General features: G+C 36.4%; 5 protein-coding genes, 1 long non-coding RNA gene and 1 other non-coding gene across 11 annotated transcripts; 2 read left to right on the plus strand and 5 right to left on the minus strand.

Moving 5' to 3' along the window:
• Positions 1 to 104: 104 nt before the first annotated feature.
• LOC104737505 (MLO-like protein 1) lies at positions 105 to 3,961 on the minus strand. The gene is made up of 12 exons (XM_010457708.2): positions 3,202 to 3,961; positions 2,490 to 2,743; positions 2,266 to 2,382; positions 2,113 to 2,173; positions 1,909 to 2,006; positions 1,741 to 1,815; positions 1,509 to 1,647; positions 1,355 to 1,395; positions 1,056 to 1,265; positions 908 to 975; positions 765 to 825; positions 105 to 671 (listed from the first exon to the last, which is right to left on the minus strand). Exons 1-12 carry the CDS (start codon positions 3,380 to 3,382, stop codon positions 378 to 380), a joined length of 1,599 nt encoding a protein of 532 aa, XP_010456010.1. The 5' UTR covers positions 3,383 to 3,961; the 3' UTR covers positions 105 to 377.
• A 237-nt stretch (positions 3,962 to 4,198) lies between these two features.
• Positions 4,199 to 5,420, minus strand: LOC147929990 (uncharacterized). 2 transcript variants are annotated; one of them, XR_015577897.1, is made up of 3 exons: positions 5,128 to 5,332; positions 4,774 to 5,026; positions 4,199 to 4,358 (listed from the first exon to the last, which is right to left on the minus strand). It is a non-coding gene; the product is annotated as an uncharacterized LOC147929990 (long non-coding RNA). The 2 variants fall into 2 exon arrangements; XR_015577898.1 differs by lacking the exon at positions 4,199 to 4,358 and adding an exon at positions 5,335 to 5,420 and having other exon boundaries at positions 4,891 to 5,026; positions 5,128 to 5,203.
• Positions 5,421 to 6,726: 1,306 nt separating this feature from the next.
• On the plus strand, positions 6,727 to 9,794 carry LOC104737506 (transcription factor UNE12). Its single transcript, XM_010457709.3, has 6 exons — positions 6,727 to 7,358; positions 7,765 to 7,887; positions 8,031 to 8,096; positions 8,197 to 8,262; positions 8,903 to 8,983; positions 9,077 to 9,794. The coding sequence occupies exons 1-6, from the start codon at positions 6,990 to 6,992 to the stop codon at positions 9,308 to 9,310; spliced, it is 939 nt and encodes a 312-aa protein (XP_010456011.1). The 5' UTR covers positions 6,727 to 6,989; the 3' UTR covers positions 9,311 to 9,794.
• Positions 9,795 to 10,090: 296 nt separating this feature from the next.
• On the minus strand, positions 10,091 to 13,159 carry LOC104737507 (NADH dehydrogenase [ubiquinone] flavoprotein 2, mitochondrial). Its single transcript, XM_010457710.3, has 10 exons — positions 12,896 to 13,159; positions 12,778 to 12,810; positions 12,611 to 12,676; positions 11,737 to 11,853; positions 11,563 to 11,640; positions 11,367 to 11,472; positions 11,224 to 11,270; positions 11,031 to 11,108; positions 10,849 to 10,914; positions 10,091 to 10,439 (listed from the first exon to the last, which is right to left on the minus strand). The coding sequence occupies exons 1-10, from the start codon at positions 12,962 to 12,964 to the stop codon at positions 10,332 to 10,334; spliced, it is 768 nt and encodes a 255-aa protein (XP_010456012.1). The 5' UTR covers positions 12,965 to 13,159; the 3' UTR covers positions 10,091 to 10,331.
• Positions 13,160 to 13,627: 468 nt separating this feature from the next.
• On the minus strand, positions 13,628 to 18,860 carry LOC104737508 (cullin-1). Of its 2 annotated transcripts, XM_010457712.3 has the most exons (21): positions 18,589 to 18,860; positions 18,441 to 18,490; positions 17,843 to 18,010; positions 17,659 to 17,758; positions 17,279 to 17,464; positions 17,145 to 17,192; positions 16,857 to 17,060; positions 16,701 to 16,778; positions 16,429 to 16,518; positions 16,263 to 16,343; positions 16,082 to 16,141; positions 15,964 to 15,993; positions 15,785 to 15,871; positions 15,545 to 15,694; positions 15,406 to 15,461; positions 15,102 to 15,222; positions 14,857 to 15,018; positions 14,629 to 14,772; positions 14,335 to 14,553; positions 14,089 to 14,256; positions 13,628 to 13,999 (listed from the first exon to the last, which is right to left on the minus strand). In XM_010457712.3, the coding sequence occupies exons 3-21, from the start codon at positions 17,971 to 17,973 to the stop codon at positions 13,898 to 13,900; spliced, it is 2,217 nt and encodes a 738-aa protein (XP_010456014.1). In that variant the 5' UTR covers positions 17,974 to 18,010; positions 18,441 to 18,490; positions 18,589 to 18,860; the 3' UTR covers positions 13,628 to 13,897. The 2 variants fall into 2 exon arrangements, with proteins under 2 accessions (XP_010456014.1, XP_010456013.1); XM_010457711.3 differs by having other exon boundaries at positions 18,441 to 18,741.
• Positions 18,835 to 23,964, plus strand: LOC104737510 (homeobox protein LUMINIDEPENDENS). Of its 3 annotated transcripts, none has more exons than XM_010457713.3 (13): positions 18,835 to 19,223; positions 19,611 to 19,638; positions 19,922 to 20,052; positions 20,181 to 20,548; positions 20,641 to 20,734; positions 20,820 to 20,913; positions 21,011 to 21,140; positions 21,241 to 21,274; positions 21,355 to 21,398; positions 21,489 to 21,577; positions 21,808 to 22,296; positions 22,436 to 22,950; positions 23,249 to 23,964. In XM_010457713.3, exons 1-13 carry the CDS (start codon positions 19,059 to 19,061, stop codon positions 23,834 to 23,836), a joined length of 2,769 nt encoding a protein of 922 aa, XP_010456015.1. In that variant the 5' UTR covers positions 18,835 to 19,058; the 3' UTR covers positions 23,837 to 23,964. The 3 variants fall into 3 exon arrangements, with proteins under 3 accessions (XP_010456015.1, XP_087337285.1, XP_087337286.1); XM_087481159.1 differs by having other exon boundaries at positions 18,901 to 19,223; positions 21,006 to 21,140; XM_087481160.1 differs by having other exon boundaries at positions 19,085 to 19,223; positions 21,024 to 21,140.
• An 817-nt stretch (positions 23,965 to 24,781) lies between these two features.
• Positions 24,782 to 24,862, minus strand: LOC147929991 (small nucleolar RNA Z155). Its single transcript, XR_015579089.1, has one exon. It is a non-coding gene; the product is annotated as a small nucleolar RNA Z155 (small nucleolar RNA).
• Between the last annotated feature and the right edge of the window lie 25 nt (positions 24,863 to 24,887).

Here is a 24,887-nt window from a genome sequence, read left to right on the forward strand (position 1 = left end):
TCATTTTGGATTTGTATGCAAATCCAAAGTCTTTAAATTTTTATGCAAATCCAAAGTCTTTAAATTTAAATATTCTTTCCAACACTGTTAAAAAAAAATCCAGCTGAATAATATTTGATTTTCCATTGGTATCTAAAATTCATAACCCAAATACCAAAATAATTAAACCGGAACTGAACCAACATCTAGAATGGGCATCCCTAACTACGATGTTCCAAATATATACAATCAGATTCAATTCCCAATTCTAATCCCAATAGAGTAGCTTTGTAACAAACCATAAAAAATCATGTCACTATAACTTGTGTATAACAGCAATGCCGGCCCTTGATGCTAAATCTGATAATAATCTTTTCAAGAAAAAATATCTCTGCTGATCAACTGTTATGATCAGGTGTAATCTCGTCGTTTGTGTCCCCTGCTGCGTTGTTTCTTAATCTGCTGAGCTGAATCCCTGCAAAACCTGCACCTGCACCAGGAGCAGGAGCAGGACCAGAACCAGCACCAGGAGCAGGAGCAGAACCAGAACCAGAATCAGGACCAGCCTGGGAGCCTCCTTCGGTTCCATTACTAGCTTTTAGTTCTCTCTTTTGCTTTACTTTCTGTGCCCAACCAACAAGACCAACCTGCACATTCTCCTCAAATATAGCTTTCTTGAAGCTACTTCCCATCTGTTGTAACATAAGAAGACGGTCACTTCTTCAGAAATTTTAAAAACTAGAACCAAAGATTCTCAAGGTTTTTAGTTGAAACTAGTTTTTGACCTGTGAGACAATGGCATAAAGTGGCAGTGTACTGTAACTGCAAAGCACTTGAATGAAGACCCTAAATAAAAGAAGAAATATATTGGTATACAACGAGATTTATTAACTGAGACATATCAACAATGTATGAAACTTTTGCTTACCCGATGACCAATCTTGGAACAATGTATCTCACCTGTCCCATAATGCACGAGTCGAACCCGTATGTAACCTAGAATATACTTATTAGCCTTAACCATCATTATAGGTGAATCTTGGAGTTTTGTTTTTTTCTTAAAGAACCTGACTTACCCAAATCCAAAAGAAAAACGCAATCTCGAAAGCATTTTGGAAAAGGATAAAATGGATCAAGTAGAGAACAACTTGAGGTTTGCTGAACCAGAAATGCTCATCAGAGGGTTTCACCACTAAGTCTCCTTCAATAGCTACATGTTTCTCTGCAACTTCGTGAGCTAACTGCGAAATCACATGCTCTAACTTTGTTCCCACAGCAAGAAGCAGCTTTGATTTTCCCAAAAATATAAGGACAACAATAAGTTTAACTGAAAGTAGATTTCAGCACAATCTGAGAAAATAAACAATTGACTCACAATAAAGGGAATGAATGCTATCCAGAAATATGTGTGCCATCCTGCAAGTAACAGAAGTGTAAGCTTCGATATAAGAGGACTCCAATTTATATTTGAAAAAAAAGCTTTTCTTTAGATCAAAACTAGACATAAGAAAATTATTTATGAAGCATACCATTAACATTGAGCAGCAAGAAGATGACGACGAAGATCCAAAGATACCAACTAATACCAACAACTTGTTTGAAATCATCCTCCAGAGCACGCATCATATACTTGTGGAAATTAAGCTTGGGATTTCCCTTACAATGTGTCTGTAAAAAAAACAAAATAGATGTTTGTCTAAGTGATCAAAGCAACTTTTCTCATTACCAATATTCAACTTTTGAAAATAATCAAGATTTTACCGTAATGAAACCAAGACGTAAAGTCACATAATCTGATTTCGTCACAGATCCATAGAATTGCTTGAGAAAGGATTGCTGTTATGTAAACAACATGATCTCAACATTGGGTGGTTACAAAGGATACATAACAAGAATAAAAACAAGCAATGTAATTTGAAAACACCATACCGTCCATCCGAGAAAGATTGAGTCTTTACCAATACCAAGAAAATGCTCTTTAATAAAAGCATGGTTCTGTACATGGGTGACCCTTCTTTTCCTAAGAGCTGCAAAAGGCACAGCAAATAATCAAACAAGATTCTACTAGCATCTTCATGAATTTTGTATATACATATTCTGATAAAACGAATAACTTGTGCAATGTAGTAGTACCTGTTTCAGGGTCAAAATTCTCGTCTGCAATCATATCCTCCCATTTCTTCCATTGGTGGATCTGCATTAACATAGAAAACATGAATAAAGAATCATGGTGCATTAACTGACAGATGAATGTAAGAAACTTCAATGTGGTTAATTAACGCTCACCCTGGTGCTTCCAAAAACAACTGTGAGAACACAGAACGTCACATGGGATATGGCGAGGACGAAGATGAAGATATGCAGATGGTGCAATGCCTCAAGCGAAAGCAATGGTACTTTTTGCTGACAACAAGAGAGCGAGAAGTAAGTAGTGATTTAATCAAGAATAAGCAAGAGAAACACTTAAAAAAGAAGATTATAACGAGTCTCCAAAAGTATTTTAAAGTTACCTTTTCGCTACAATAACCAGCTGCCGCAGCAGCATGTTCAGCAAGAAGACGCCTCGTGGTTCCAACAATAGGTAAAAAGCTCTGAAAATGTTCTTTTGCAGTAGCGTTTTTATGTCCACTTGCCTCGGCTTCTGCTCTTGAGTCAAGCGTACATGGAAGCATATGCATAAGCACATCTTCTTTCACACAGAATTTGGAAATGAGTCCTTGGAACACCGTCAGTAACAGCGATATGAACCCTAGCAACATCAGCTCTGCAATTCCCCAAAACGATTTATCAAAGACCCAAAAAAAAAAAAAATCACCAAAGCAACACAACACAATAAAAGTAGTAAAGTTTATAGCTTTTAATACTCAAAGCTGCTTAATAATTTGATACAATCACATCTCACTAATAACAACATCAAAGCTGCTTATAATTTGTATCAAAGCAACACAAAAAGTAGTTAAAGAGTCAAACTTTATAGACTCAACCTGCTTACAAAATCTGACATAGCCTTCACATTAGGCTTACAAATCAATTTACAGTTTTATGAGCGTTAATCAAAAGGTTAGAACACTGTTTAATACTAATAAATCCGGGAAAAAAAGCCAAAATTGAAGAACAAATTCGCAAAAGGAACCAGAAGAAACCCAAAAGATCCGTGGAACCCACTCACAAAACCAAAAACAAAAACCCTTTTAGTTTTGTGTATTGATGGGTGTTGTGTACCTTCTTTAACCTTTTGAAGAGCTTCGTAAAGGGGTTTTTGCTTCTTCTTCTTAAGAACAGTACCGAAATAGTGAAGCAAACGCTCGACGGCAAGTGAAATCGCGACGATGACGGTACAAACTCCGGCGACGACCCACGTCGGAGTGAATTCAAGCGACATCCCTTCTCCTCCGTGACCCATTTTCTCTCTGAGATTCCCAACAAGAACAAAAGGAAGAGAATTTATAAAAACAAATCGGATAAAGGAAGAGTTTTGGGTCGAGCAAGGAAGATGAGAAGGTGAATCAATGAATGAATGAGTGAGACAGATTTTTTGGACCTTTTTATTTAATACAGTGATTAGTTGTTTTGTCAAACACTAAAAGGTAATAAGATTAATTATGGATTATGTTACATAATCTTCTACTGTATTAGGTTTTAAATATGTACTATTAATAACCATTTTTAGAAATTTAGTTAAATCATTATACTAAACAAAAAAGAAAACAGTGCGGCAATTTAGGAAACGCGTTTTTCCCACTTTTCAGTTTCCAGTTCTATTCCCGTGTGAAATTATAATTTAAGATCATTCACTAATCACACTCATTTAATTGAAATTATGTAATAAAGACACATAATATACAGACGACAAAAAAAAAAAAAAAAAAAAAAAGACACATAATATACATTCGGATATTCCCTTCTTCTTTTTTTTTTTTTTTTTATATTTTGGTCACTTTATATATTCTCTCCAAGTTCACATTTCCTAGTTTTTCATTTTGTCAGTTTAAAGGTTTGTAAGAAAATTTATACAGAATTTTAGATTCCCTTCCACTCACGCTAGAGAGCGATCGCTGTCAATTAATTTGCATGTGGTCAACAGTCGAGTCATCTTTTGTCGGATTCCCTACCCGTTGTCCGGTTCGCGTAGTAGTGCTTAAAATACCAATTTTATATTACTACATTGCCAACTTTGAAAACGAGGAAAGATCAAAGATATTGTGTGATGCCCACATACCTGTTGAATCCTCCTTGACAACAGTGTCGGTTGATACAAAAGAAAAAAGGAAGAAGCAACAGTGTCGATTGTGGTTTTGACCTGAAATACCACTTTTGCCCTGCGAGTTGCTACATTGCTAATTCAAAAATGGGTCTGGCGAGTGGCGCGACGCACACACCTAAACACATGTACAAATAGTTAACGAATACTTGAAAATAATACGATGAAAGCATATGAAGGATGTGCTAATGTATCTCAACTTATTAATTAGTTTTGTTAAGCCTAGTGAATAGAATGGATAACGAAGATGTTCCAAATTATCAAAACAAAGGATAGTTATTCTTTATCTATTTGGCTAGGAAAAAAGGATTCCCTTGTTATAGATATCAATACTTGAAAAAAACAATTAAAGTTAATTCTAAAGTTTCAGCTTTGCAATAACGTCGTTCCAACGAGTTTGACCAGTATTTGCATGAGGAGGTTGTAGGAGCTCTTTCTCAATTTGAGGAGTAATCTCAAGCAAGGTTCAAAAAAACAAAAAGTTCGAAGATTTTGATTTAAACAAAGGAAACGAGGTTAGTGCATGCTTGTACCTGAAAGAGTAGAGGTCTCGTACATGAGCTAGCTAGTGATTTTGCAATCTGATTTTGTATATACCTTTTTATGAACAAACGTACGTAACTCTTCTTTCTTAACTACCGTTTCACAAAGGCAAGGAGAGTTTCGTGCCACATGTCGTGCATATATAACTCCTTTGTAGTACAAGCTAAGAAGTGAATACATACTACATGAACCACCTGATACGTCAGAGCATAATTCTTCTCCAAAATAGGTTTCATAAGTAAACTACACACACATCCATATATAAAACGAAAAACAAAAAACACAATGTAACCAAATTAATAGATATTAAAGACACACGAATATTAGAATCGGAATATACATACCTTATAGTGTGATGTAACTTCATCCCCGCCAAACGTATCAAGATTCAAGACACGACTGTTTGTGTATATAATCGATCTGGCAAAACAATCAGAAAGAGGTAATGATCATATTGTTACCTTGAGAACAAAAAATTGAAATGAGTCGTAAACACAAAAAAAGGGGAAAACGAAGGCCAAGCAAAAAAAAAAAAACCTACATAAACCTACATATGTTTTTTTTTGGTCAGTTTTATATTTGTTGAAGGCTTTTGTTTACCACCGTAGCTTCTTCTTCTTTAAGTATTTTAATACGTGAAGCATTTTCTTATCCCATTTTTCCTTAAATAAAACTACATATGCATTTAGTTCTATTTTTTTTTCAATTTTCACTTTAACTTTTAACAAATTTAATTCCTGTTTCCTTTATTGTAAAGTAGATATATATCTTAATTTAATAAAATATAAGTAATAAACTAGTAAATTAGTAATATTAAACAATATTATCTCTTTTTGTAGTTAATTTATTATTTTAAACTTTAAATTTGTGTGATTTAATAAGATAAGTAATTTTAAATATATTAAACATATTTATTTTTTATAATGAATTATAAGATTGTAACTGCATATTTTCTAATTAATAATTAAGTATGTATCTAATTAAGCATAATAATAAACCAGTATAAACAATACTTTCAAAAATTTTGGCTCATTTTTTGGACTTCAAACAATCAAACCTTAAAATATATTTAAAAAATATATACTTTAACATAAAGAAAAATATATATTTATTAACTATATTATTAATTATATATTATAATTGCTCTAGATAAAATTTTGTTCTGGATGCTTGATCGTAGTGTTTTTTTTCTGTTGCTGCGCCTGAACATAGGCTTTCACGGAACAAAGTTCATTTTTTTCCTCCCCATTCTTGAGAAGGAGACTCGAGGGTTTCTCATTCGCATGCGAAAAATCCAAACTCAGACTGTTTGTGACCTTATATTTCAGTTACGTGTTACGAAAGATTACTAATAACTACTAAACATTAAGAACCACAAAAGAAGATTTTTTTTTTTTTTTTTTTTTTGTTAAAAGGTTTAACCACAAAAGAAGATCACTACTAATAATTGTCAAAATCTTGCAAAAACAAATCGAAGACCAACAAGCCCAAAATATTATTATGGGCTAACTTGAAGCCCAAAAAATTATCTATTCAGAAGCGAAAGGATATAAGCGCAGCTTGGCACTCTCGTACACTCCTCGACGCAATATTCAAACGCTAAAACCGGTTTAAAAGGGTTGTTACTTGTTTAGATGGCGCTAGACGCTAAGTTTCCAAAACAAGTCGATATGATTATAAACTTTTTTAGCTTATAATATAAAATTCTTATGATATTTTATAATTCAAATTACATAAACTATTATTTTTCTAAAAATTAAACAAAAAATGGACATGAGTCGAGGAAAAAAAAAAAAAGGGAAAGCGAAAGCGAAAAAACACAGAAGAGAAGGCCCAATCAGGATAAAAACTCAGCCCATTTATATATATTTTATTTGTGTTTCTGGAAGGCAAAATAAGGAGATGGCAAAAATGAAATAAATCTGAAAAAGTAAGGTCCTTTTACAAAAAAGATAAATTTTATAAACAGAGCATAAAGTTTTCACTTTTCTTCTGCTCCTTTCTCGTCTCTGTCTTGTTCGTCCTCATTCGTTTTAAAGCATCTCAAAAATCTCATCAACCCAAAAAACAAAACAAAAAAAAAAACATTAAAATCTGTGTATAGCTTTCGCATGTAATAAATATTTTCTTGAAGGTTTCCAACTCGCTATTCGTAACTCACAGTGACTCGGCCGAGTCAAAAGTCTCTGTTTTTTTAGCTCAAACCATGGCTGGTAACAACCCTCACGAGAACCTTTCTGACCAAACTCCTTCTGATGATTTCTTCGAGCAAATCCTCGGTCTTCCTAACTTCTCAGCCTCTTCCGGAGCCGGTTTATCTGGAGTTGACGGCGGATTAGGCGGGGGAGCACCGCCGATGATGTTGCAGTTGGGTTCTGGAGACGAAGGAAGTCATATGGGTGGGTTAGGAGGAAGTGGACCAACTGGGTTTCACAATCAGATGTTTCCTCTAGGGTTAAGTCTTGATCAAGGGAAAGGACCTGGAGGAGGGTTTCTTAGACCTGAAGGAGGACATGGAAGTGGGAAACGATTCTCAGATGATGTTGTTGATAATCGATGTTCTTCTATGAAACCTGTAAGTTTTTTAAGTTGTTAGTTTCTTAGATTTTTGTAACTTATTTTGTTTGCTTTGTGAGAAAATGGGAGAAATTGATTTTGAGGGTTTTCAAGATAACATTTTTGGTAACTTTTTAGCAATGTTGGTAGAGTTGCTTTGGGTACTTGTTTTGAGCTGTTGAATCTAAAGGATTTTGGTTTGTTTAGTAGAAACCAATATGTTAACTCGTGTTACTCTATGAGCAACTTCGTACTAGTTCATGTAGCTGTGTGGCTGATTTTGTCATCTAACTTGATTTATTCATTCCTTAACCTGTTGTAGAAACAATCTCTTATTGTGCTATAAGTGCTTTTCTTTACATCTTATGAAGTGAAATCTTGTGCAAATGGTTTTAAGTTTTCGTCTGTTTTGTGTTGTTTTGAAGGTTTTCCATGGGCAGCCAATGCAACAGCCAGCTCCATCGGCGCCACATCAGCCTACCTCAATCCGCCCTAGGGTTCGAGCTAGGCGTGGTCAGGCTACTGATCCACATAGCATTGCTGAGAGGGTAAATTTCAGATACTCTTTTGGTCTTTTCCCTGTGATATACATGTTGTTGTTGGTCGTTGAGTTGTAGACATGGACCATCGTGTAGTGATCTCTTTGGTTTTATGGAGGGATGAGCTGAATGTTTGTTTTACTTTGCCACAGCTACGTAGGGAAAGAATAGCAGAACGGATCAGGGCACTGCAGGAACTTGTACCTACTGTGAACAAGGTCAGTATCTTTCCCCTGTACGATAACATTTCTCATTTCTATTATATGGAGTTCTAGAAAGGTTTTTAACAGTTAATGTTTCTCCTGTCTTCATTTGCAGACCGATAGAGCTGCTATGATCGATGAGATTGTCGATTATGTCAAGTTTCTCAGACTCCAAGTTAAGGTATATAACCAGTCTAAGATCTCTTATCTTGAATGTTCATATTGTTCCCTAGGCAATATCTTAAATCTGTTTGTTCATATTATAAGATTAGAGATCTAAAATTCTCTAGATGGATTTCTGGTCTTACTTTTGGTCCCACCATCACCTACCCTTCAACTAAATTTCAATCTGATTAGATCAGTTTTTTAATGTTGGAAAGAATAAACAAGTCATAAATGCTTTTGATTTCTTTGGCATTTAGTCTTTTTTCACTTTTTGTTTTGTCATAGGGAAGGCTAATGACCGTTTAGGATTATAATACCATATTCGAACATTAATTACAATCATCATGATCACATTATAATAGATCAAATGCTTCTTACATCAAAAAATGCAGTCGGTTACTTAAAGCTCTCGCAAGCTAAAAAAGAAAGCTGCTTTACTTTAAAAGTTAATGGAGACACCAAAGAAATAGAATGCAATGATGGATTTCTGATAAGATAGTACATCTTTTGTTTTAAATAAAAATAAAAATGTGTTTCTTGTGAAATCTTCCATGCTCATCTGAAAAAGTAAAGCTTTTTTATTTATATAATTTTCGTGTGGGATAAAGCTTATCTCTTTGAATGATATCTATGTCTCTTTGGTCAACTTTTGGTAGGTTTTGAGCATGAGCCGACTTGGTGGAGCCGGTGCAGTTGCTCCACTTGTTACTGATATGCCTCTTTCATCATCAGTTGAGGTAAATAAACTTTTTAAAGAAAAAAATGGAGAAAAGGTCAAAACTTGTGTAATGGGGTTTTCATTCAAGTTTTCTTTCTTAAAATCTCAATAGGATGAAACGGGTGACGGTGGAAGAGCTCCGCAACCCGCATGGGAGAAATGGTCTAACGATGGGACAGAACGTCAAGTAGCTAAATTGATGGAAGAAAATGTTGGAGCAGCGATGCAGCTTCTTCAATCAAAGGCTCTTTGTATGATGCCTATCTCGTTGGCAATGGCAATTTACCATTCTCAGCCTCCGGATACATCTTCGGTGGTGAAGCCTGAGACTAATCCTCCACAGTAGGATTTGTGCACAAAAATGAGTTTTGTACAGCAATCCAACATAGCGTTTGCTTCTGCTCTAATGACTCTGGTTTCTTCTCTCCTCCCTCTCACACCTACTTGTTTCATCTGGAAGGAAAGGTAAAAAAAGTGAAAAAGGCTTTGTAGATGGAATCAACGTAGGATTTGCAGTAGAAGGGAAAAAATTGTCAAAAAGCTCACTTGATTAAAATATTGGAGATTGTTATCATTTTACCTTTATTTTAGGTGGACTTTGATGAAAGCAACTTTTTGTTTTCAAGATTTTTAGTGGGAAGTTGAGGATGGAGCTTCAAGGGGTATTATTATCATTATTTAGTAGTAGTAGTGGGAAGTTGTGGGACATTGTTTAGTTTTGTACAATTTGAGAAAAAAATAAAAATAAGTATTTGTAATTTGTAATCCCTTGTATTCCTATTTGTTTTGTATGAATTTGGAGTTATATAATAATGAGAAAACATTAATAATCTGTTCCCATGAATCAAGATTTTTGGAGAAAAAGACATTTGTTGTGTTCTTTTTTTGGTTTGAGTTTTTAAAATTTGAATATCCAACTATCAAAGGATGAAGTATATACTCTACATATTGGGGAAGGACATGTAGTGATTCAAACTCCCATGTTTACATTTTGCATTGGGATGGAGATAAATTTAGGAAATCTATTTATAATTTTGTTAGCTTTTGGAATAATAAACCAAAAACCCATTGATTATTTTGTTATTAGTAAAATAAACTACAAAATTGTGCAAGTCTGCCAATTAAATTTTCTGAAAGAAGTTTGAAAATTCTTGGGTTTTAAAGTAACACATACAAGTCTTTATTACAATTTCACAAAATCTTGGAATAATAAGAGAGGATGGCTTTGGTAATTTGTTTGAAATGGGTTTAAACTCCAAAACCGAGAAGACTACAATGTAAACTCAATTTGATGCTACAGGCGTCAAACATCGCTATAGCCTTTGCGTTATTGAACCACATACAAATGCGGCGAAACAGAACTTAGCTTAGCATGCGTCTAGATCACGGAACTGCGGTGGCTTAGGCTCTCCAAGAAGTGTCGTATTTCCTCCTTCTGGTCCACACTTGATCCTCTGCGGGTTCTGAGTTCCATGCTGAAAAACAAAGATTAACATAATGAGAAGCTGGATTAGGGTTTTCGCTTTAGAGGGTATGTCCAACCTGGTTTAAACTGAACCTAAAACCAAAATCAATCCGAAAACCAAACCAAACAGGGAACAAACCAATGCGGTGGTTCCATTTTTGCTATATATCTAAACAAACCTTAACCGTGAAGAAAATTAACAATTTCAAACCTCAAATTTTTCATATAGTCCTAAAGAAAACCCAATAAAAACCGGAAAATCCAAAATCCAACAAAGTGAACCGAAACCAGATTGGGCACCCCTATACCGTTATACAAATAGATTGTTTTACCAAACCGATGCAATGCTATAGTACGCTATAGTACGAGAAGAACATCAGGAAAGTATCCAAATGCAACGGGTTGGGTTAATGTCTTACCGGCGGCTTCTCTCCTTTTCTCAGCTTTTCAACGATATCTACGACTTTCTCTGGAGTCAAATCCTCCTGTGTATTGTAGCATAAGACAATGTAAATAGAATTTTACTCTTTCCGTCTTAAACCACATCAAAAATTAAAATAATGCGGGAGAAAAGAAAAGTTATTCGATGAGATTGACATACGAAATAGTTATATGTATATCCGTCTGATCCATTGGAATAGTCGGCCACAGTGATCATGGGTGCATTAACACAACATCCCTGTAACAAAACCAAACACATGAGATTTATATTGTTATCTTTTCATGCGAAAGAACTAATCTTGGTGATGGCTCTGCAATTTACGGAAAGAAGAGAGGTGATGTGAAATATATACCATGCATTCCATTTCTCCAACAGAGAACAAACCATCCTTTGTGACTTCTGCAAAAACATAATACAGAATATTGTTATGACTGAACATCATCGTATGCTGCTTTTGTTTGCTTTTTTAATGAAAGGTTTCTAATAGAACTTTACCACCGCGTTTCACTCCCAAATGGTCTAGCAAAGCTGATTCGATGTCTCGTGAACCACGGATCATGCAAGGGGTTGTGCCACAAACTAGAAGGTGATACTTTCCAACCTATACGAGCAAATGAAACATGGGTATGGGATATGTGTTTTGACAAGCACAGTAGAGACTTGAGTTTATGGGGTAGTAAGTATTTCTTACCTTTGCCCTGTTGAACATTGAGTAAAATGTTGCAACCTCATAAACACGGATAGGTGCAACTTCTATAACTTTAGCAACCTGCAAATTTTTGTTGTATTGTTATGAACTCCCTCTTCACAATATCCTTTCAATATTTTGAGAAAAAATTGAAATATACTTGAAACGAAAACATACTGCATTCATCGCTGAAACAGGGAGCCAGCCTCCATGCTGCTGCTGTGCAAGATCTAGAAGCGGAATAACTGCAGACTGCTTGTAATTCGTTGGATAGTAAGAGAGTATCTCCTTAACCTACACAGTTTGGACAAAATATTATATTTCCAGAAAATCTGGATGCATGGGGAAATAGAATTCACTTTCTATGAAAGACTACTGCAGCCAGACATAAAGATACAGTAAACTGGAACAAAATGCACAAGAACATATTAGTAGTTTAATTCCACAAAACAGGCTAACTAATTTCCGAACAATCTATTTGACACATATAAGCAGTTTCGGACAATCTATTGGCCATTCAGGCCCCTCATTCTGAGTCTCCCTAAAATCAGTTCAAAAATAAACACATATAAACAACCGAAAATATCAGAAAATCCCAGTTTTTGCCGTATAAGTATCTTTTTCTAGGAATACCAACTCACAGGATCATGATGCGTAATTAGAAGCCAAGGAATATGTTAGTTAGGATTTGGGATCAAACAAACCATTCCTTAAATCCCATCAAAACATTACAAAAACTCTTTCTGTTCTAAGTAGAAAGACAATGTAAGTCACTCACACCCACCCGAAACATATTTGAAGCTGATTCTAGTATGAGATGTATAATCAGTAGGGAACGAGAGCTAATGATTCATACATTTTCCAGTAACAGTATAATTTGTTTCTACCATAGCCGTTCACCACAAAATTCACCCAACTAAGGTGAAAATTTACATCATCAAAGGAGTTCGTACCTGTATCGACTTAATAAAATAAAATCCCTAATTCGTTCAACGCACTGTTAAATTTTTCGTCATTATCAAAAATCAAGAAGCGATTTAATTTCACTGACCTTAGATTTGTTTGCCTCTGAAAACTCCCATGGGAGATCGGGTTTGTTATCAGGAGAATCCAGATGCTATAAGCCATCAAAACAACAACAAAAAATCAAATGTCAATTTAATTTCAAAATCAGAAAAATTAAAAGCAAAAATCAGCGAGAATATCCAAAACACTCACGTAGTTTAAGGCCGTCGATAAGCTACGAGACGCCTGTAAGATAGAAATCACCAAACGGAGTATGAGATTGGGAAAGAGCCTGACAAAAAAAATGAGAGAAATTTTGAGAAATACCTACCTGAGAAGTTGGTTGACGGAAAACTTGACGGATCTCGAGAAGACGCTTAGCAGCGAGCCTGGCCAGCATTTTCGACAAACTTAGAGGACGAGAGACGCACACGAAGCTTTTTTTGTTTGTTTGTTAGTTTTGATCTGAGAGAGAGAAGAAAGAAGAAGAGAAAACGAAGGAGCGCTAGACTAGACTCGTGTATCTCACACTCTATCACCTGGCGCAGGATTGACCACAAGCAACTTTGGGCCCGCTAAACAGTCCAGTTCACCTATTATACTTGATACATACGACTGGATTTAAAAGGCCCATTTTCATAAATAATTACCCACATATACATTAGGAAGGGATTTGCTGGTTCTGATACCACAAGACCAACTCATTAATTTTCTTTTCAGAGCTCAGCCACGGATTTATTAATACTTGTCGCAGGAACTAGAAAGATTTGCATATTGTATCTCGCCATTGCTTGTAAAAAAACCCATACTCCTCTTTTTGGTATGGTCATCACACGTTCCTTCGGAATTCTAAAACAGTTCATGAAAAATATCAAGTATGGAATGGCTGTTCAATCCTTAGCACCACCATGTTTTTTGCATCACTTTATCAGTGATAAATTCATGCAACTCTCTTCTTCCTATCTAATCTGATCTAGTTAAACCTATTTGTACTTGTTTCGAAGCCAATTGCACATAACAATTGTCTTTTGAAGTTAATGCAGATTATCAAATGAAGAACATATTTTGAAAGCAGAGATTCATTCATTAAGGCAACTCCTCCATCTCCATTCAATATCCAAGAAACAGTTCCCAAAAGGCAAATTGCATCCCAAAAAAAAAAGAAAAAACAGCACTTCCGAATTTTTAGCAAAAGAGAATTTAAAAAAATTGAAAACGAAAGAAATAAATTCTTTTTTAAGGAGTGTATCCATATGGACTTCTAATATACAAGCAGATGCTTCGGTGCACTACCTTTCATGAGCCAACCCACTTCCACAGTTGTTTTTGCGCCCTAAGCCAAGTACCTAAACATGTTAGGATTCTCCTTGTCCCTCTCCAAATAATCTCTTGTTATTAAATCCTCCATACGTTTCTTGATCGCTTTAATATCAGGCTGCGACAAAAAATCATACGAATCCACAATTAGTTTCATGAACTCATCACTACAAGCATCCTCAATTGTGTATATAATATTTAGTTTACCTTGAACATTCGGCTAAGTTGCTCAACGCACTCAGAAACGAGTTGTTGATGTCCCAATACTTTCCTGCTCTTCATGATTCTGACAATGGCAGCATCAATTGCATAGCGTCTGTCTTTATCAACATCTTCAACGACTTTCTTCCTTTCATCAACTGGAGGAAGAGGGATCTGTGATGCAAAACACCGAATATGTAAAAGAAGATGTTGATTGACAGAGATTTGAGTAATAACATTAATGTCACAAACCTTGATTCTGCGCATTCTATCGGTGAATTTGGAGTTGAATTCGAAGACATCACTCTGGGAGACAGTCTTGGTGCTTGGCTCCTTGAGGAGAATCTTGTACTTCGCACATGACAAAGAATGAAGCAACCTAACTAGATCTTCATGGCTTAGGTTCAGTTGAGTCAAGATCTCAGTGTAACTCAATTTGTCAGTTGTGTTGAAGAGTAGAAGCACAGCAGCCTAAAAAGATAAAGAACGCCAATGATTAAAAATAATTAAAATAATTACCAACATTTCTTGAGAAACAAAAGGTACCTGGTAAGTAGACACAATTAACTCGATGGGCTTCTGATCAAACTTCCCGTTGATGTGACAAGTTCCTAGTGAATAGATCCAGGTAAGCTTCCTGTGTTTCGTTTTCGTTTCATAAAACCCTTTGAAGACTTCAACACACTTGATCTGAACAAAGAATAAACGAATTAGATCTATCTGGAGCAACCTTTCTCATTTTCAAGAAGATAAGAAAAACATAAAATCATTTACCATTTCACTAGGTAGATTTATGTCGAATGATTTGTAACTTGGCCAGAAACCAGTGGTAAGAACAGTGACGGTCAAGTCAATCCCTGGGTTTGCAGCAGGGTTTTTGCCTAGATATTCCTCGAAACTGTTTTGGTTTTCTCTTGCCAATGTCAAATCCGTAACCTGTAACCAACAGATTAAATAATATAGAAAACATAAACAATCAGAGCAAGTACGACTTAGATAAGAAACACAGGGAAACTAACCATGCCCTCCATCTTAGAAGTAAACTGTCCACCACATTGTTGCTTAAGTTTTGTAAGGATACTTCTCTCATGATCATCGTTAGCACTGCGATCAAACAAGAGTCTACGGGCTAGCTTCTTCCTGCAATCAAACATAAATAAAACAGCTTGCAACTCAGTACTCCAACGTTTTGTCAATCTAATTCTATGTTGTTGGAAGGCCTTCCCACAAAAAGGTAGTATAAACAAAAAAAATTGCAAAACAAAGATCAGAAGCCAAAAAGCCGGATTTACAAATAAATCAAGACTGGAATGGGAGATTTACCTGTAGAACTCGGCAAAAAGATCCTTGTCACTTATATAAGCAAGCAATTTGACAACCTGTAACAACATTATAAAATTCAGGACCGATTTCAGGAGAGCAGAAAAGAGATAAGCAAAAACAGTTTTACGAAAAGGTGTACCTTCTCAAGCGTATCTTCAATGGCTTCATCACTCAGCTTTTCACTTCCCCCCTTCTTGAGAATATTGTCGCAAAATGTTGCAAGTAATTCAGCACTTGAACTTCCAGCGACTGTTTTGTTACAGAAAATCTCAAATGCCTCTTTCAAAGCCTATAATGTGTTTCAAAAAACTTGGTTAGTTACACATCATAAACTTGAATAAGATAGGCGCATGACAAATAAGTAGAAAGTACATCAAACCTTATGGAAGAGGGTGTGGTTCTGGAAACACTCGGTGACATAGACCATGTATTTATCATGAAGTTCGATCACTTTTCTGATAAGAACCTGATAAGAGTGAGAGGATAAGTAAATCGTAAACAATTTTATCTCCCAAAAAAAGTGAGTGACTAGATTCCCAAATATCAAAACTATTTTACCTGTTCCTGGACGCTAGCAGTATTTGCAGCCTGTGGAATAAAAAAGATCTCAGCAATCACAAGTGAAGCAGACAAAACAGAAGAGTTATCCAAATGTAACAAGTAAAATAATACGAACCTGATTAGTAGCCGTATCTTCGGCCTGTTGGACAAGAGCGTTACCCTCAGCTGTGACATGCTGCATACAATAACACGTTACAGTTAATGGGGTACAATTTATAAGCGAACAAAAATAAAACATGAAGGAAAGCCAATCCCTTCGGTAATCATAATTAATAGAATGAAGATAGGTAAGTAACCTGCTTAAAAATGTTTGCAACGGGTTCCAAACCACGCACAATTTTATGGTAAAGTCTGTACATCCTGGACAGGTCATCCACCTGAAAGTAAACATATATACTCCATCAAATACAGAATTACACACACTAACCCACTAACAATAACGAACAAAAATACTTGCTTTACCTTGTCATCTCTTAGCAATGCCCGGCAACCTGAGTGCTCTTTTTCTAGAAGCTGAGTTGCATATACAACCAACAGTTCATGTTGTACTTTCTGCGTACAAAAGATAACTATATAAGTCTAAGATATAAAATAATATATGCCAAGACTATACAATTCAGGACTCTGAAAAGTAACGATACAACGTTAAGGCTATGCAAGAATAAGGATCCTTCATCAAACGTAATAGTACATGTTAAATTAAATCATGCAGTGCATATTGTATCATAAACAACCTCAACCAGCTTTGGCTCACTGCTTGAGTGAAGGTAGTGAGCGACTCTCTCCCTCTCCTTCTTTAGACATTCTTCAGACTGGAACATGAAAGCACAAAAGTTAATGACTACATTTAACTAGTGTGAAAATTAAGAAAATGATGTCAAGAGTCATGCCTTCAACATGTAATCAGGGCAAGAATCTTCCTGGATCCAGCTTGATGCCTTGCGAGAATAGTAAGATGCTGTATCCTGAAGCATGAAGCTTTCGAAATCTTCTTCATATCTTTCCATCTGTCCCATTCCAATCTCTACATAGATATCTAATACGTTTTTCAGTAGCGCCCTATCAATCTGCTCGCCCTCCCGTTCTTTATCAACCTGACAAAAGAACATTTCATGTTCGACCTTGTATCAAGCAACAAAAGTTGGATAAAACTAAACATTATTGATGGCATAACTTACAAGTGCTATCACAGCTTCTTTGACCTTAGAATGCAACTCATTATAAACCTGAAGCAAAGAAAATCAAGGAAAAGTTAACATATATTTAAATAAAACGGAAAGCTATACTAAAATCACAAGAATGAATGCCGTACCAGGTCACGGAAGCATGTCAGACCAACTTCATTCAGTGGTGGAAGTGATCTCCGAGCAATGAAGTAACGGTCGAGATAGTAAAAGAAGCGGGATAGCCATCTAACCATAACTTTATGGTTCGACCATCTTTTAACCAGCTCCCGCAGCATATATTCATCATGCTTCTCCCTCAAAGCAGGCAATACCTAAAAAACAGAAAACAAGAGAGCATATTAATAATCAAAACCATTTTATCAACTTAAGAATCAAGAGGGTACAAGACTTCTTAACAGATGGAATCATGCACAAAAGTATTATCTCAAGATTCAGACAATGAGTGAAGGTAGAAAAAAACTTCACAGGGAATTTAAATTAGAATCTAAATATCAATCAGACTCACTGTTGAGTTGATATACTCCTCAAATGCTTCACGATACTTGTCATAAAGCTGCTGCGAGTAATCATGAGGAGGCTTCTGGGTGCACATATTGTAGATAGTCCTGAGAATCACATACAACCCCATCATAAGCACCGGTTACAAGCAACTAAACTGCTATATGGTAATAAACAAGTATAAAACTTACGTGTAAAGCATCATATACTGCTCGGAGTCAAATTGTGGCTCAGGCAATCCTTCCAGAATCCGTTTCAGCTTGGTAATACCAGTCTGCATATAGTCCCATCCTTGCTCCAAGTCAATCGTCTTGCGCTCCATGTTGACAAACAGCTAGTCAAGCTCTCCTGAACCCAAACTAATCAAAGAACAAGGAGAAAACCAAATTTTAGAGCACCGGTAACAACAAGAATCACAACGAAACGATAGATGCTAGTATAAAACATTTAACAACCACATTATCAAAATCAAAACTACTTTCAACAACGAACACAAATCAAAACTACAAGATTCTATAGAAAACGAAGCCAAACAAAGTATAATACACCAAGGGATACTCGAGAAACAAACAATCCAAGAAAAATAACACAATCCAGAGAGACCGATGTAACCCTAGCACAATCCCGATCCCAAACAAACTCAAATAAAAAACCTAGATAGACGAAACAAAAAAGACGATGATCTAAAAATCAACCGTCAAAAAGGAACAAAGCAATCGTGAAATCGAGAGACGAGTAGCGATAACACGAGATCTTAAACCCTAAATCAGACAAAAGGCGTCGCCGTACCTCTAAACAAGACGGTGACGAATCCGATTCTCCAGGATCGGCGAGAGCAGCTGCGATCGAGAAATAAGCGAGAGATAGAATCAAAACCCTGAGAATCGTTCAGAAAAAAAAAGGCGTAATATAGAGAGAAAGAGAGAGGAGACGAGACCTTTGACAAGGGCGGTGAAAAGAAAATAAAAGGATATCTCTCTGGGTAACAAACTCCCTTCTCTCTTCTAAATATTATTTTCAAGGTCATAGATTTTTATTATATTTTTTCACAAAATAAAAAGATAATAATTAATAATTGATTATGTTATTTCTTTTTATTATGTCAACAGATTTATTAATATTAAAACAACCTTTTTGCTTGCAGATCTGTTTCAAAACGCAGCGTTTTAGGTTTTTCTTATGTATAGTAAGTAACTTATTTACTTTTATGCCCCCTTATTTTGCTGTCCTTTACTCAAACCCAAACCCTAACTCGGATTCGAATTTTTTTTTTTTTCCTAGAATCAGAAAATTAGGTAGCCATGTTCATAGAATTCACTGAGTCCTAGATACAGACGTATATTCATTCACTGATGCACATTTTGAATTCGGTTTGCGTATTGGTCTTCGAGTTTTCCGTCGGCGGCCATGGACGCGTTCAAGGATGAGATAGAGATCGGGAGCTCGGTGGAGTCTTTGATGGAGCTATTGGATTCGCAGAAGGAGCTTTTCCATAGCCAGATCGATCAGCTCCAAGATGTCGTCGTTGCCCAATGCAAACTCACCGGCGTTAACCCCCTCGCGCAAGAAATGGTGGGTCATCGTTTTTGATGTTATATGGTATCGGAAGTTCTTTTTTATTTGTTTTGGGTAATGGTGTTTTTTGGCGATATGGGAAAAGCTGAGAAGGACAAGTTAATCGGGTTTTGGGGTAAATTCGTTGTAAGGGTATTGAGTCTAGCAAACGTAGAGGTATCTTTTGTATACATTCTTATAGCTCGACCTCGTTGCTTCTTCTGTGAATTGGTTAGCTTCGGTGATAATAGCTTTGCTTCACAGTATAACTTCTGGGCCCGTTACATGTGGGTTCGTACTGTAATGGTGATGGTTCAGCTGTTTAGAAGTTACTTCTCCCTTTAAGTAATCATTTGAATCATCTCTGTTAAAAGCATTGATTCTGTTTTGCTTCTATTTTTGCAGGCTGCTGGTGCGTTGTCCATTAAAATTGGTGAGTTTTGTTTGGATTCGTGGGATCTTTTGGTATAATCATGCATATTACCGGGCATATGGACTGATTTTGTTCCCCTCAGTCTCCTTCAAGCATTTTTAGTTTGTTTTCGTATACTAAGTTTGTCACTGCTATCCTTTCATGATTTCATTTCTTCCTCTCTTTGTCTTGAAGGCGTATCACAGAAAGTGTTTCAATTTGTTGTTGATGTGTTCCTTAGACAAGCACACCCAACTGTTGCTTACTTGATACCTCGTATCTGATGAAGTTTTAAATATTTCAGGAAAGCGTCCAAGAGACTTGTTGAATCCAAAGGCTGCTAAGTATCTACAAGCAGTTTTCGCAGTTAAAGATGCTATTAGTAAGAGGGACTCTCGGGAGATAAGTGCTCTATTTGGCATCACAGTCGCCCAGGTATTGTTCTTCTTCTTTATAAGTACTCTGTTTGGCGATGCGTTTTGAATTATATGTCAGTTTTGATCTGTCATGTTGAGGTGCTCATGAGACTTTGGTGGTATCCCTATTATTTCTTTCAATGGCAGGTTCGAGATTTTTTTGTTACTCAAAAGACAAGGGTAAGGAAACAGGTCAGGCTTTCAAGAGAGAAGCTAATTTTGTCCAATTCAGATGCTCTACAAGGTGATGGCGTTCCGGAAAATAACAATACCAGAAATCATGTTGATCCCGTTCCCTTGAACTCTGTACATCCAGAGGCATGTTCTATAAGTTGGGGTGAAGGTGAAACAGTGGCACTTATGCCACCCGAGGATATTCCACCCGACATCAGTGACTCAGACAAATACTTTGTTGAGAATATATTTTCTCTGTTGCGTAAAGAAGAAACATTTTCAGGCCAAGTGAAATTAATGGAGTGGATCATGCAGATTCAAGATTCTTCCGTACTGATCTGGTACTAATTGAGTGTTTTCTTTCACTCAACGTCTTATATATTTTATAGTTTCTGTATTCCCATCTTTACTGTCATTTTCTGTGTGTGCACAGGTTTTTATCAAAAGGAGGGGTTTTGATACTTACAACATGGTTGAGTCAAGCTGCTGCTGAAGAGCAAACAAGTGTCTTACTCCTTATCCTGAAGGTACTAGATTAATATACTTGCAGCCGGATTGCTGAAAAGAAACTAAAAATTGTTGTATTATGGATAACTGATATATAGCACGCAGGTTCTTTGTCATTTGCCTCTTCACAAAGCATCTCCTGAAAATATGTCAGCCATACTGCAAAGCGTCAATGGACTTCGTTTCTATAGGACGTCAGGTGTAATTTCTTATAAACTTAAATGCTGTGTTACTTTCATTAATGCCAAAGTTCGCGTTGTGATTTCTTCGATTTCATTATCTGATTTGAAGATCAGACATATCAAACAGGGCAAAAGGTTTGTTATCAAGATGGACCAAGTTATTTGCGAAAATCCAAGCTATGAAGAAACAGAATCGTAACAATTCGCAAATTGATTCGCAGAGTCAATTGCTTCTGAAACAGAGGCAAGTTGTGGTTTATGTGTTGGCTAGATACTTTTTTCTTACCTCCAAATTTTGTTGTTTAGTGACATTTTTACTCATTAAATTCTGCCTTGTTATGCAGTATTGCTGAAATCATGGGTGATACTAGTAATCCTGTAAGTGGGGCATACATTATTAATCTTTTCCTATTATTTGTACTACGTCAGTTCCATAAAACCTGTTTTCGTTGTAACAGGAAGATATACTTAGCCTTACAAATGGAAGGTCAGAGAATGTCAGGTATCAGTTTGATTTTTAACTTGCATCTAGAATATGTACCCTTTTGATGGTTAGGTGGTCTCAGAAATATTGGTTGTATTTTTGGTCCAGGAGGTTTGAATCGTCACAGGGTCCAAAATTGTTACTTACTTCTGCAGATGATTCCACCAAGAAACACATGCTTGGTTCAACTCCATCATGTATCCTTATGTTTGACCTCTTTTTTTTGAAGCACCAAATGTTTGCATTTTCTCATTTCATTGGAAAAGTTAGCATTTTCAACTCATAGACTGCTTGTGTTATTGAGTCGGTATTATCCATGTGAAACCTGCCATGTCAAAAGAGCAGCCAGATACTTCGCTTCATGTTATGGTCCTTTTCCTAGCACAGATAATTCTTTGCTTCAAAGTGTTTCCTTAGCTTGGAGCAGATAACAAAGAACGTAGGAAAGTACAGATGGTGGAACAACCAGGCCAAAAAGCTGCTGGAAAGAGTCCTCAGACAGTAAGAATAGGAACTTCAATTCGAAGCCGCCCTATGTCTGCTGATGATATTCAGAAAGCAAAGATGCGTGCCCTTTATATGCAAAGCAAGAATAGTAAAAAGGATGCTTTACCAAGTGCCATTGGTGATTCGAAAACCATTGTTCCTGAGAAGCCATTGGCTCTTCAGTCGTCCAAGGATTTTCCACCTAGTCAGAACAGTGAAGCTAAGACTGAAGATACAAATGTACCTTCAGCTATTCAGCCCGTTGATGGACCAGCCATAATTGTCCCGATACAAACTGATGAAATTAAAAAACCCTTTTTAACACCTTCTAAAAGCATTTCTAATAAGGTGGGAATTTTGGTGAAAATGAGTCCACAAACTATTCTCAAGAATTGCAAGAGAATACAGATTGATTGGCATGTACCTCCAGGTATACCATTCTTCAGATTTCTATCTCATTGACCACTTATGGAATAAGCTGAAAGTGACTTTTCAGGGATGTTTCATTAGTTCACTTCTATTTTAGTGGTAGTTCAGGTCCCATTCTCATAATGTCTAGATTTCTGCAGGAATGGAACTTGATGAAGCATGGAGAGTAGCTGCTGGTGGTAATAGCAAGGAGGCTGATGTTCAGAGAAACAGAAACCGGCGAGAAAGAGAAACAACATATCAGTCTCTACAAACTATACCATTGAATCCTAAGGAACCATGGGACAGGGAAATGGACTATGATGACGGTTTGACCCCTGAAATTCCGTCTCAACAGTCACCGGAAGAAAGTTCAACAGAACCTCAGGAATCACTTGATGAACGAAGAACTGCTGCCGGTGCTGCCACAACCTCATCATCTCTAAGCTGTCCTGAACCTGATCTCGAATTATTAGCTGCGTTACTTAAGAACCCAGATCTTGTTTATGCACTGACTTCTGGCAAGCCCAGTAATTTAGGCGGCCAAGATATGGTAAAACTGCTTGATGTGATTAAGACTGGGGCACCAACTTCGAGTAGTAGCTCAAATAAGCAGGTTGAAGAAAAGGTCGAAGTTTCTCTTCCATCTCCCACTCCAGCAACTAATCCTGGAATGGTGCGTTATTGGAAACCTATACACCCCAAATTCCTTGGACATATCTGGGGAACCCTAATGAGAAATCATTGTTGCCAAATGAAATCATATGGTTAATTAATGATGGGAAAAACACATATATATAGAAAAAACAAACAAAAGAACTACAACAAGCTCTAGATAGCACCTAACCGTTTATTAGTCCTCCCCAGCTGTTTAGATCTATAACCTGATGAGTACAATGCCTTCATTACAAGATGTTCATGTTCACTGTTTCTTATCCTATTTATTGAATTAAAAGTGTATTCCAATTTTGCAGAGTGGATGGGGACAAGAAGCAATTCGGAATCCATTTTCTAGGCAAAACCAAGTCGGTGCTGCAGTTGCTAGATCGGGTACTCATCTTCACGTCACCTCAATGCAATGGCAATCAACAAACGAACAAGCGATCCCACGACATGCTACAGCAGCATATAATAACTCGCTCATATTGTCTCACACGGAAAGACAACAACAACAACAACAACAAATGCAACCACAACTTCATCACAATCATCATCTTCATCAACAACCAATCTCAACAACATCGTATGCAGTAAGGGAACCGGTAGGACAAATTGGCACAGCTACATCGTCGGGGTCATGGAGGTCGCAGCAGAGTCAGAACAGTTACTACTCACATCAAGGAAACGATATAGCATTGGCGTCACAAGCTTCTTCTTACCAAGGGAATAACCAGTACATGAGTAGCAATCGAGAATATGAATCATGGAGTCCTGATCATAGCCCAAGTAGGAACCATCCTAACGTGAGGGGGCAACAACAACAACAACAACAGCAACAACCATCGAGGAAATATGATTCTTCCTCTCACCCTTATTGGAACCAAAACAAAAGATGGCGTTGAGACAAATATGAGATTTTGGTTCGTTTTGATCTTCAATACAATACTTGTTTGTCAGGGTTCAATTATCATTTTCACATCTTGGAACACAGATTTTTCATTATTATAATTAACTCACAAAAGATTCATAAGAGATAGACAATAAACTGAAAAGATCGATAAAGTTTTTCAAATGTCAAATTATGTTACCATTAACCGTAGAAATTGAATATCCGAATAAGTTTTGTAATTGAAATTTTGGTGAAGATTGTTAGAATTGACTATGATCTTGTTCTTCTCCCAGTTTTATTTTTCCCGGACAACATGACATAGAAAGGTTAAAAACCAATACGGTTTATCAACATCCTATGGCGTTCTGATGACCAAACAATCTAAACAAGCAAAGTACAAATCACATGACGAAACAAATTTTGCCAGCTACGCATTTGTTCACTTTCTTTTCCTCTGAACCTAGGAAAATAGCTCTAAATGTCTTCAACAAGGTCCCAACATTAACAATTTAAACCTATCTTGTAAACCAAGGTTGTCCAAAGAACATAATAGCGAAATTGTAAAGGATTTCCACTTCTTTTTAATTGTAAAAGCTTCAAGAGGGCAACTACAATGTATCTCGCCGGGTTATCCTTTTTATCCTTATCAGTATACGATACGACAAACTATTTTTGATTAATTGCCTGATAAATTTATCGTTAAGATAGGTCTCTAGAATGTCAAAGTTTCAATTTTGGTCCCATGTCAATTACCTCTAGCTGTATGTTCTGCTTATTCGCTACTAAATCAAGTAAACAACCTCTCTCGACTTTGGCTCGTTCTAATTCGTCTCTTAAAGAATAGTAGGCAAGTATCACGAACAAGTTATTGATTCAAAAACCAAAGACCGGAAAACAAAAAAAAACACGAAAAAATTGATTCGAAAAAAAAAAAAAAAACAAATAAGAAAAGAGAGCCAAATGATCAGATAATTGTAGTCTGAGTTTTGGTCGACACAATAAATCAATATTTCCGAATAATCATATCATCATTCCACTGGCTCTCTTTCTCAAGATCATTATCA

Source organism: Camelina sativa, chromosome 13 (genome assembly GCF_030686135.1).
Source record: "Camelina sativa cultivar CO46 ecotype springtype chromosome 13, ASM3068613v1".
Classification (NCBI taxonomy): domain Eukaryota; kingdom Viridiplantae; phylum Streptophyta; class Magnoliopsida; order Brassicales; family Brassicaceae; genus Camelina; species Camelina sativa.

Bases quoted from the DNA above. Each gene is read 5' to 3' on its own strand.
- LOC104737508 (XM_010457712.3), bottom strand. From the start codon at position 17,973: ATGGAGCGCAAGACGATTGACTTGGAGCAAGGATGGGACTATATGCAG. The intron at 15,462-15,544 runs GTACACCTTTTC...ATGTTGTTACAG, and splicing joins TTGAAGATACGCTTGAGAAG to GTTGTCAAATTGCTTGCTTA. The intron at 14,257-14,334 runs GTTTGTGACATT...TTTGCATCACAG, and splicing joins ATAGAATGCGCAGAATCAAG to ATCCCTCTTCCTCCAGTTGA.
- LOC104737505 (XM_010457708.2), bottom strand. From the start codon at position 3,382: ATGGGTCACGGAGGAGAAGGGATGTCGCTTGAATTCACTCCGACGTGG. The intron at 2,383-2,489 runs GTAACTTTAAAA...TCTTGTTGTCAG, and splicing joins CTGGTTATTGTAGCGAAAAG to CAAAAAGTACCATTGCTTTC. The intron at 672-764 runs GTCAAAAACTAG...ATGTTACAACAG, and splicing joins TTTATGCCATTGTCTCACAG to ATGGGAAGTAGCTTCAAGAA.
- LOC104737507 (XM_010457710.3), bottom strand. From the start codon at position 12,964: ATGCTGGCCAGGCTCGCTGCTAAGCGTCTTCTCGAGATCCGTCAAGTT. The intron at 11,641-11,736 runs GTATGTTTTCGT...AAAAATTTGCAG, and splicing joins CTGTTTCAGCGATGAATGCA to GTTGCTAAAGTTATAGAAGT. The intron at 11,271-11,366 runs GTAAAGTTCTAT...ATGTTTTTGCAG, and splicing joins TTTGGGAGTGAAACGCGGTG to AAGTCACAAAGGATGGTTTG.
- LOC104737510 (XM_010457713.3), top strand. From the start codon at position 19,059: ATGGACGCGTTCAAGGATGAGATAGAGATCGGGAGCTCGGTGGAGTCT. The intron at 20,914-21,010 runs GTGTAATTTCTT...TTTGAAGATCAG, and splicing joins TCGTTTCTATAGGACGTCAG to ACATATCAAACAGGGCAAAA. The intron at 21,141-21,240 runs GCAAGTTGTGGT...CTTGTTATGCAG, and splicing joins CAATTGCTTCTGAAACAGAG to TATTGCTGAAATCATGGGTG.
- LOC104737506 (XM_010457709.3), top strand. From the start codon at position 6,990: ATGGCTGGTAACAACCCTCACGAGAACCTTTCTGACCAAACTCCTTCT. The intron at 8,097-8,196 runs GTCAGTATCTTT...CTTCATTTGCAG, and splicing joins TTGTACCTACTGTGAACAAG to ACCGATAGAGCTGCTATGAT. The intron at 8,984-9,076 runs GTAAATAAACTT...AAATCTCAATAG, and splicing joins CTCTTTCATCATCAGTTGAG to GATGAAACGGGTGACGGTGG.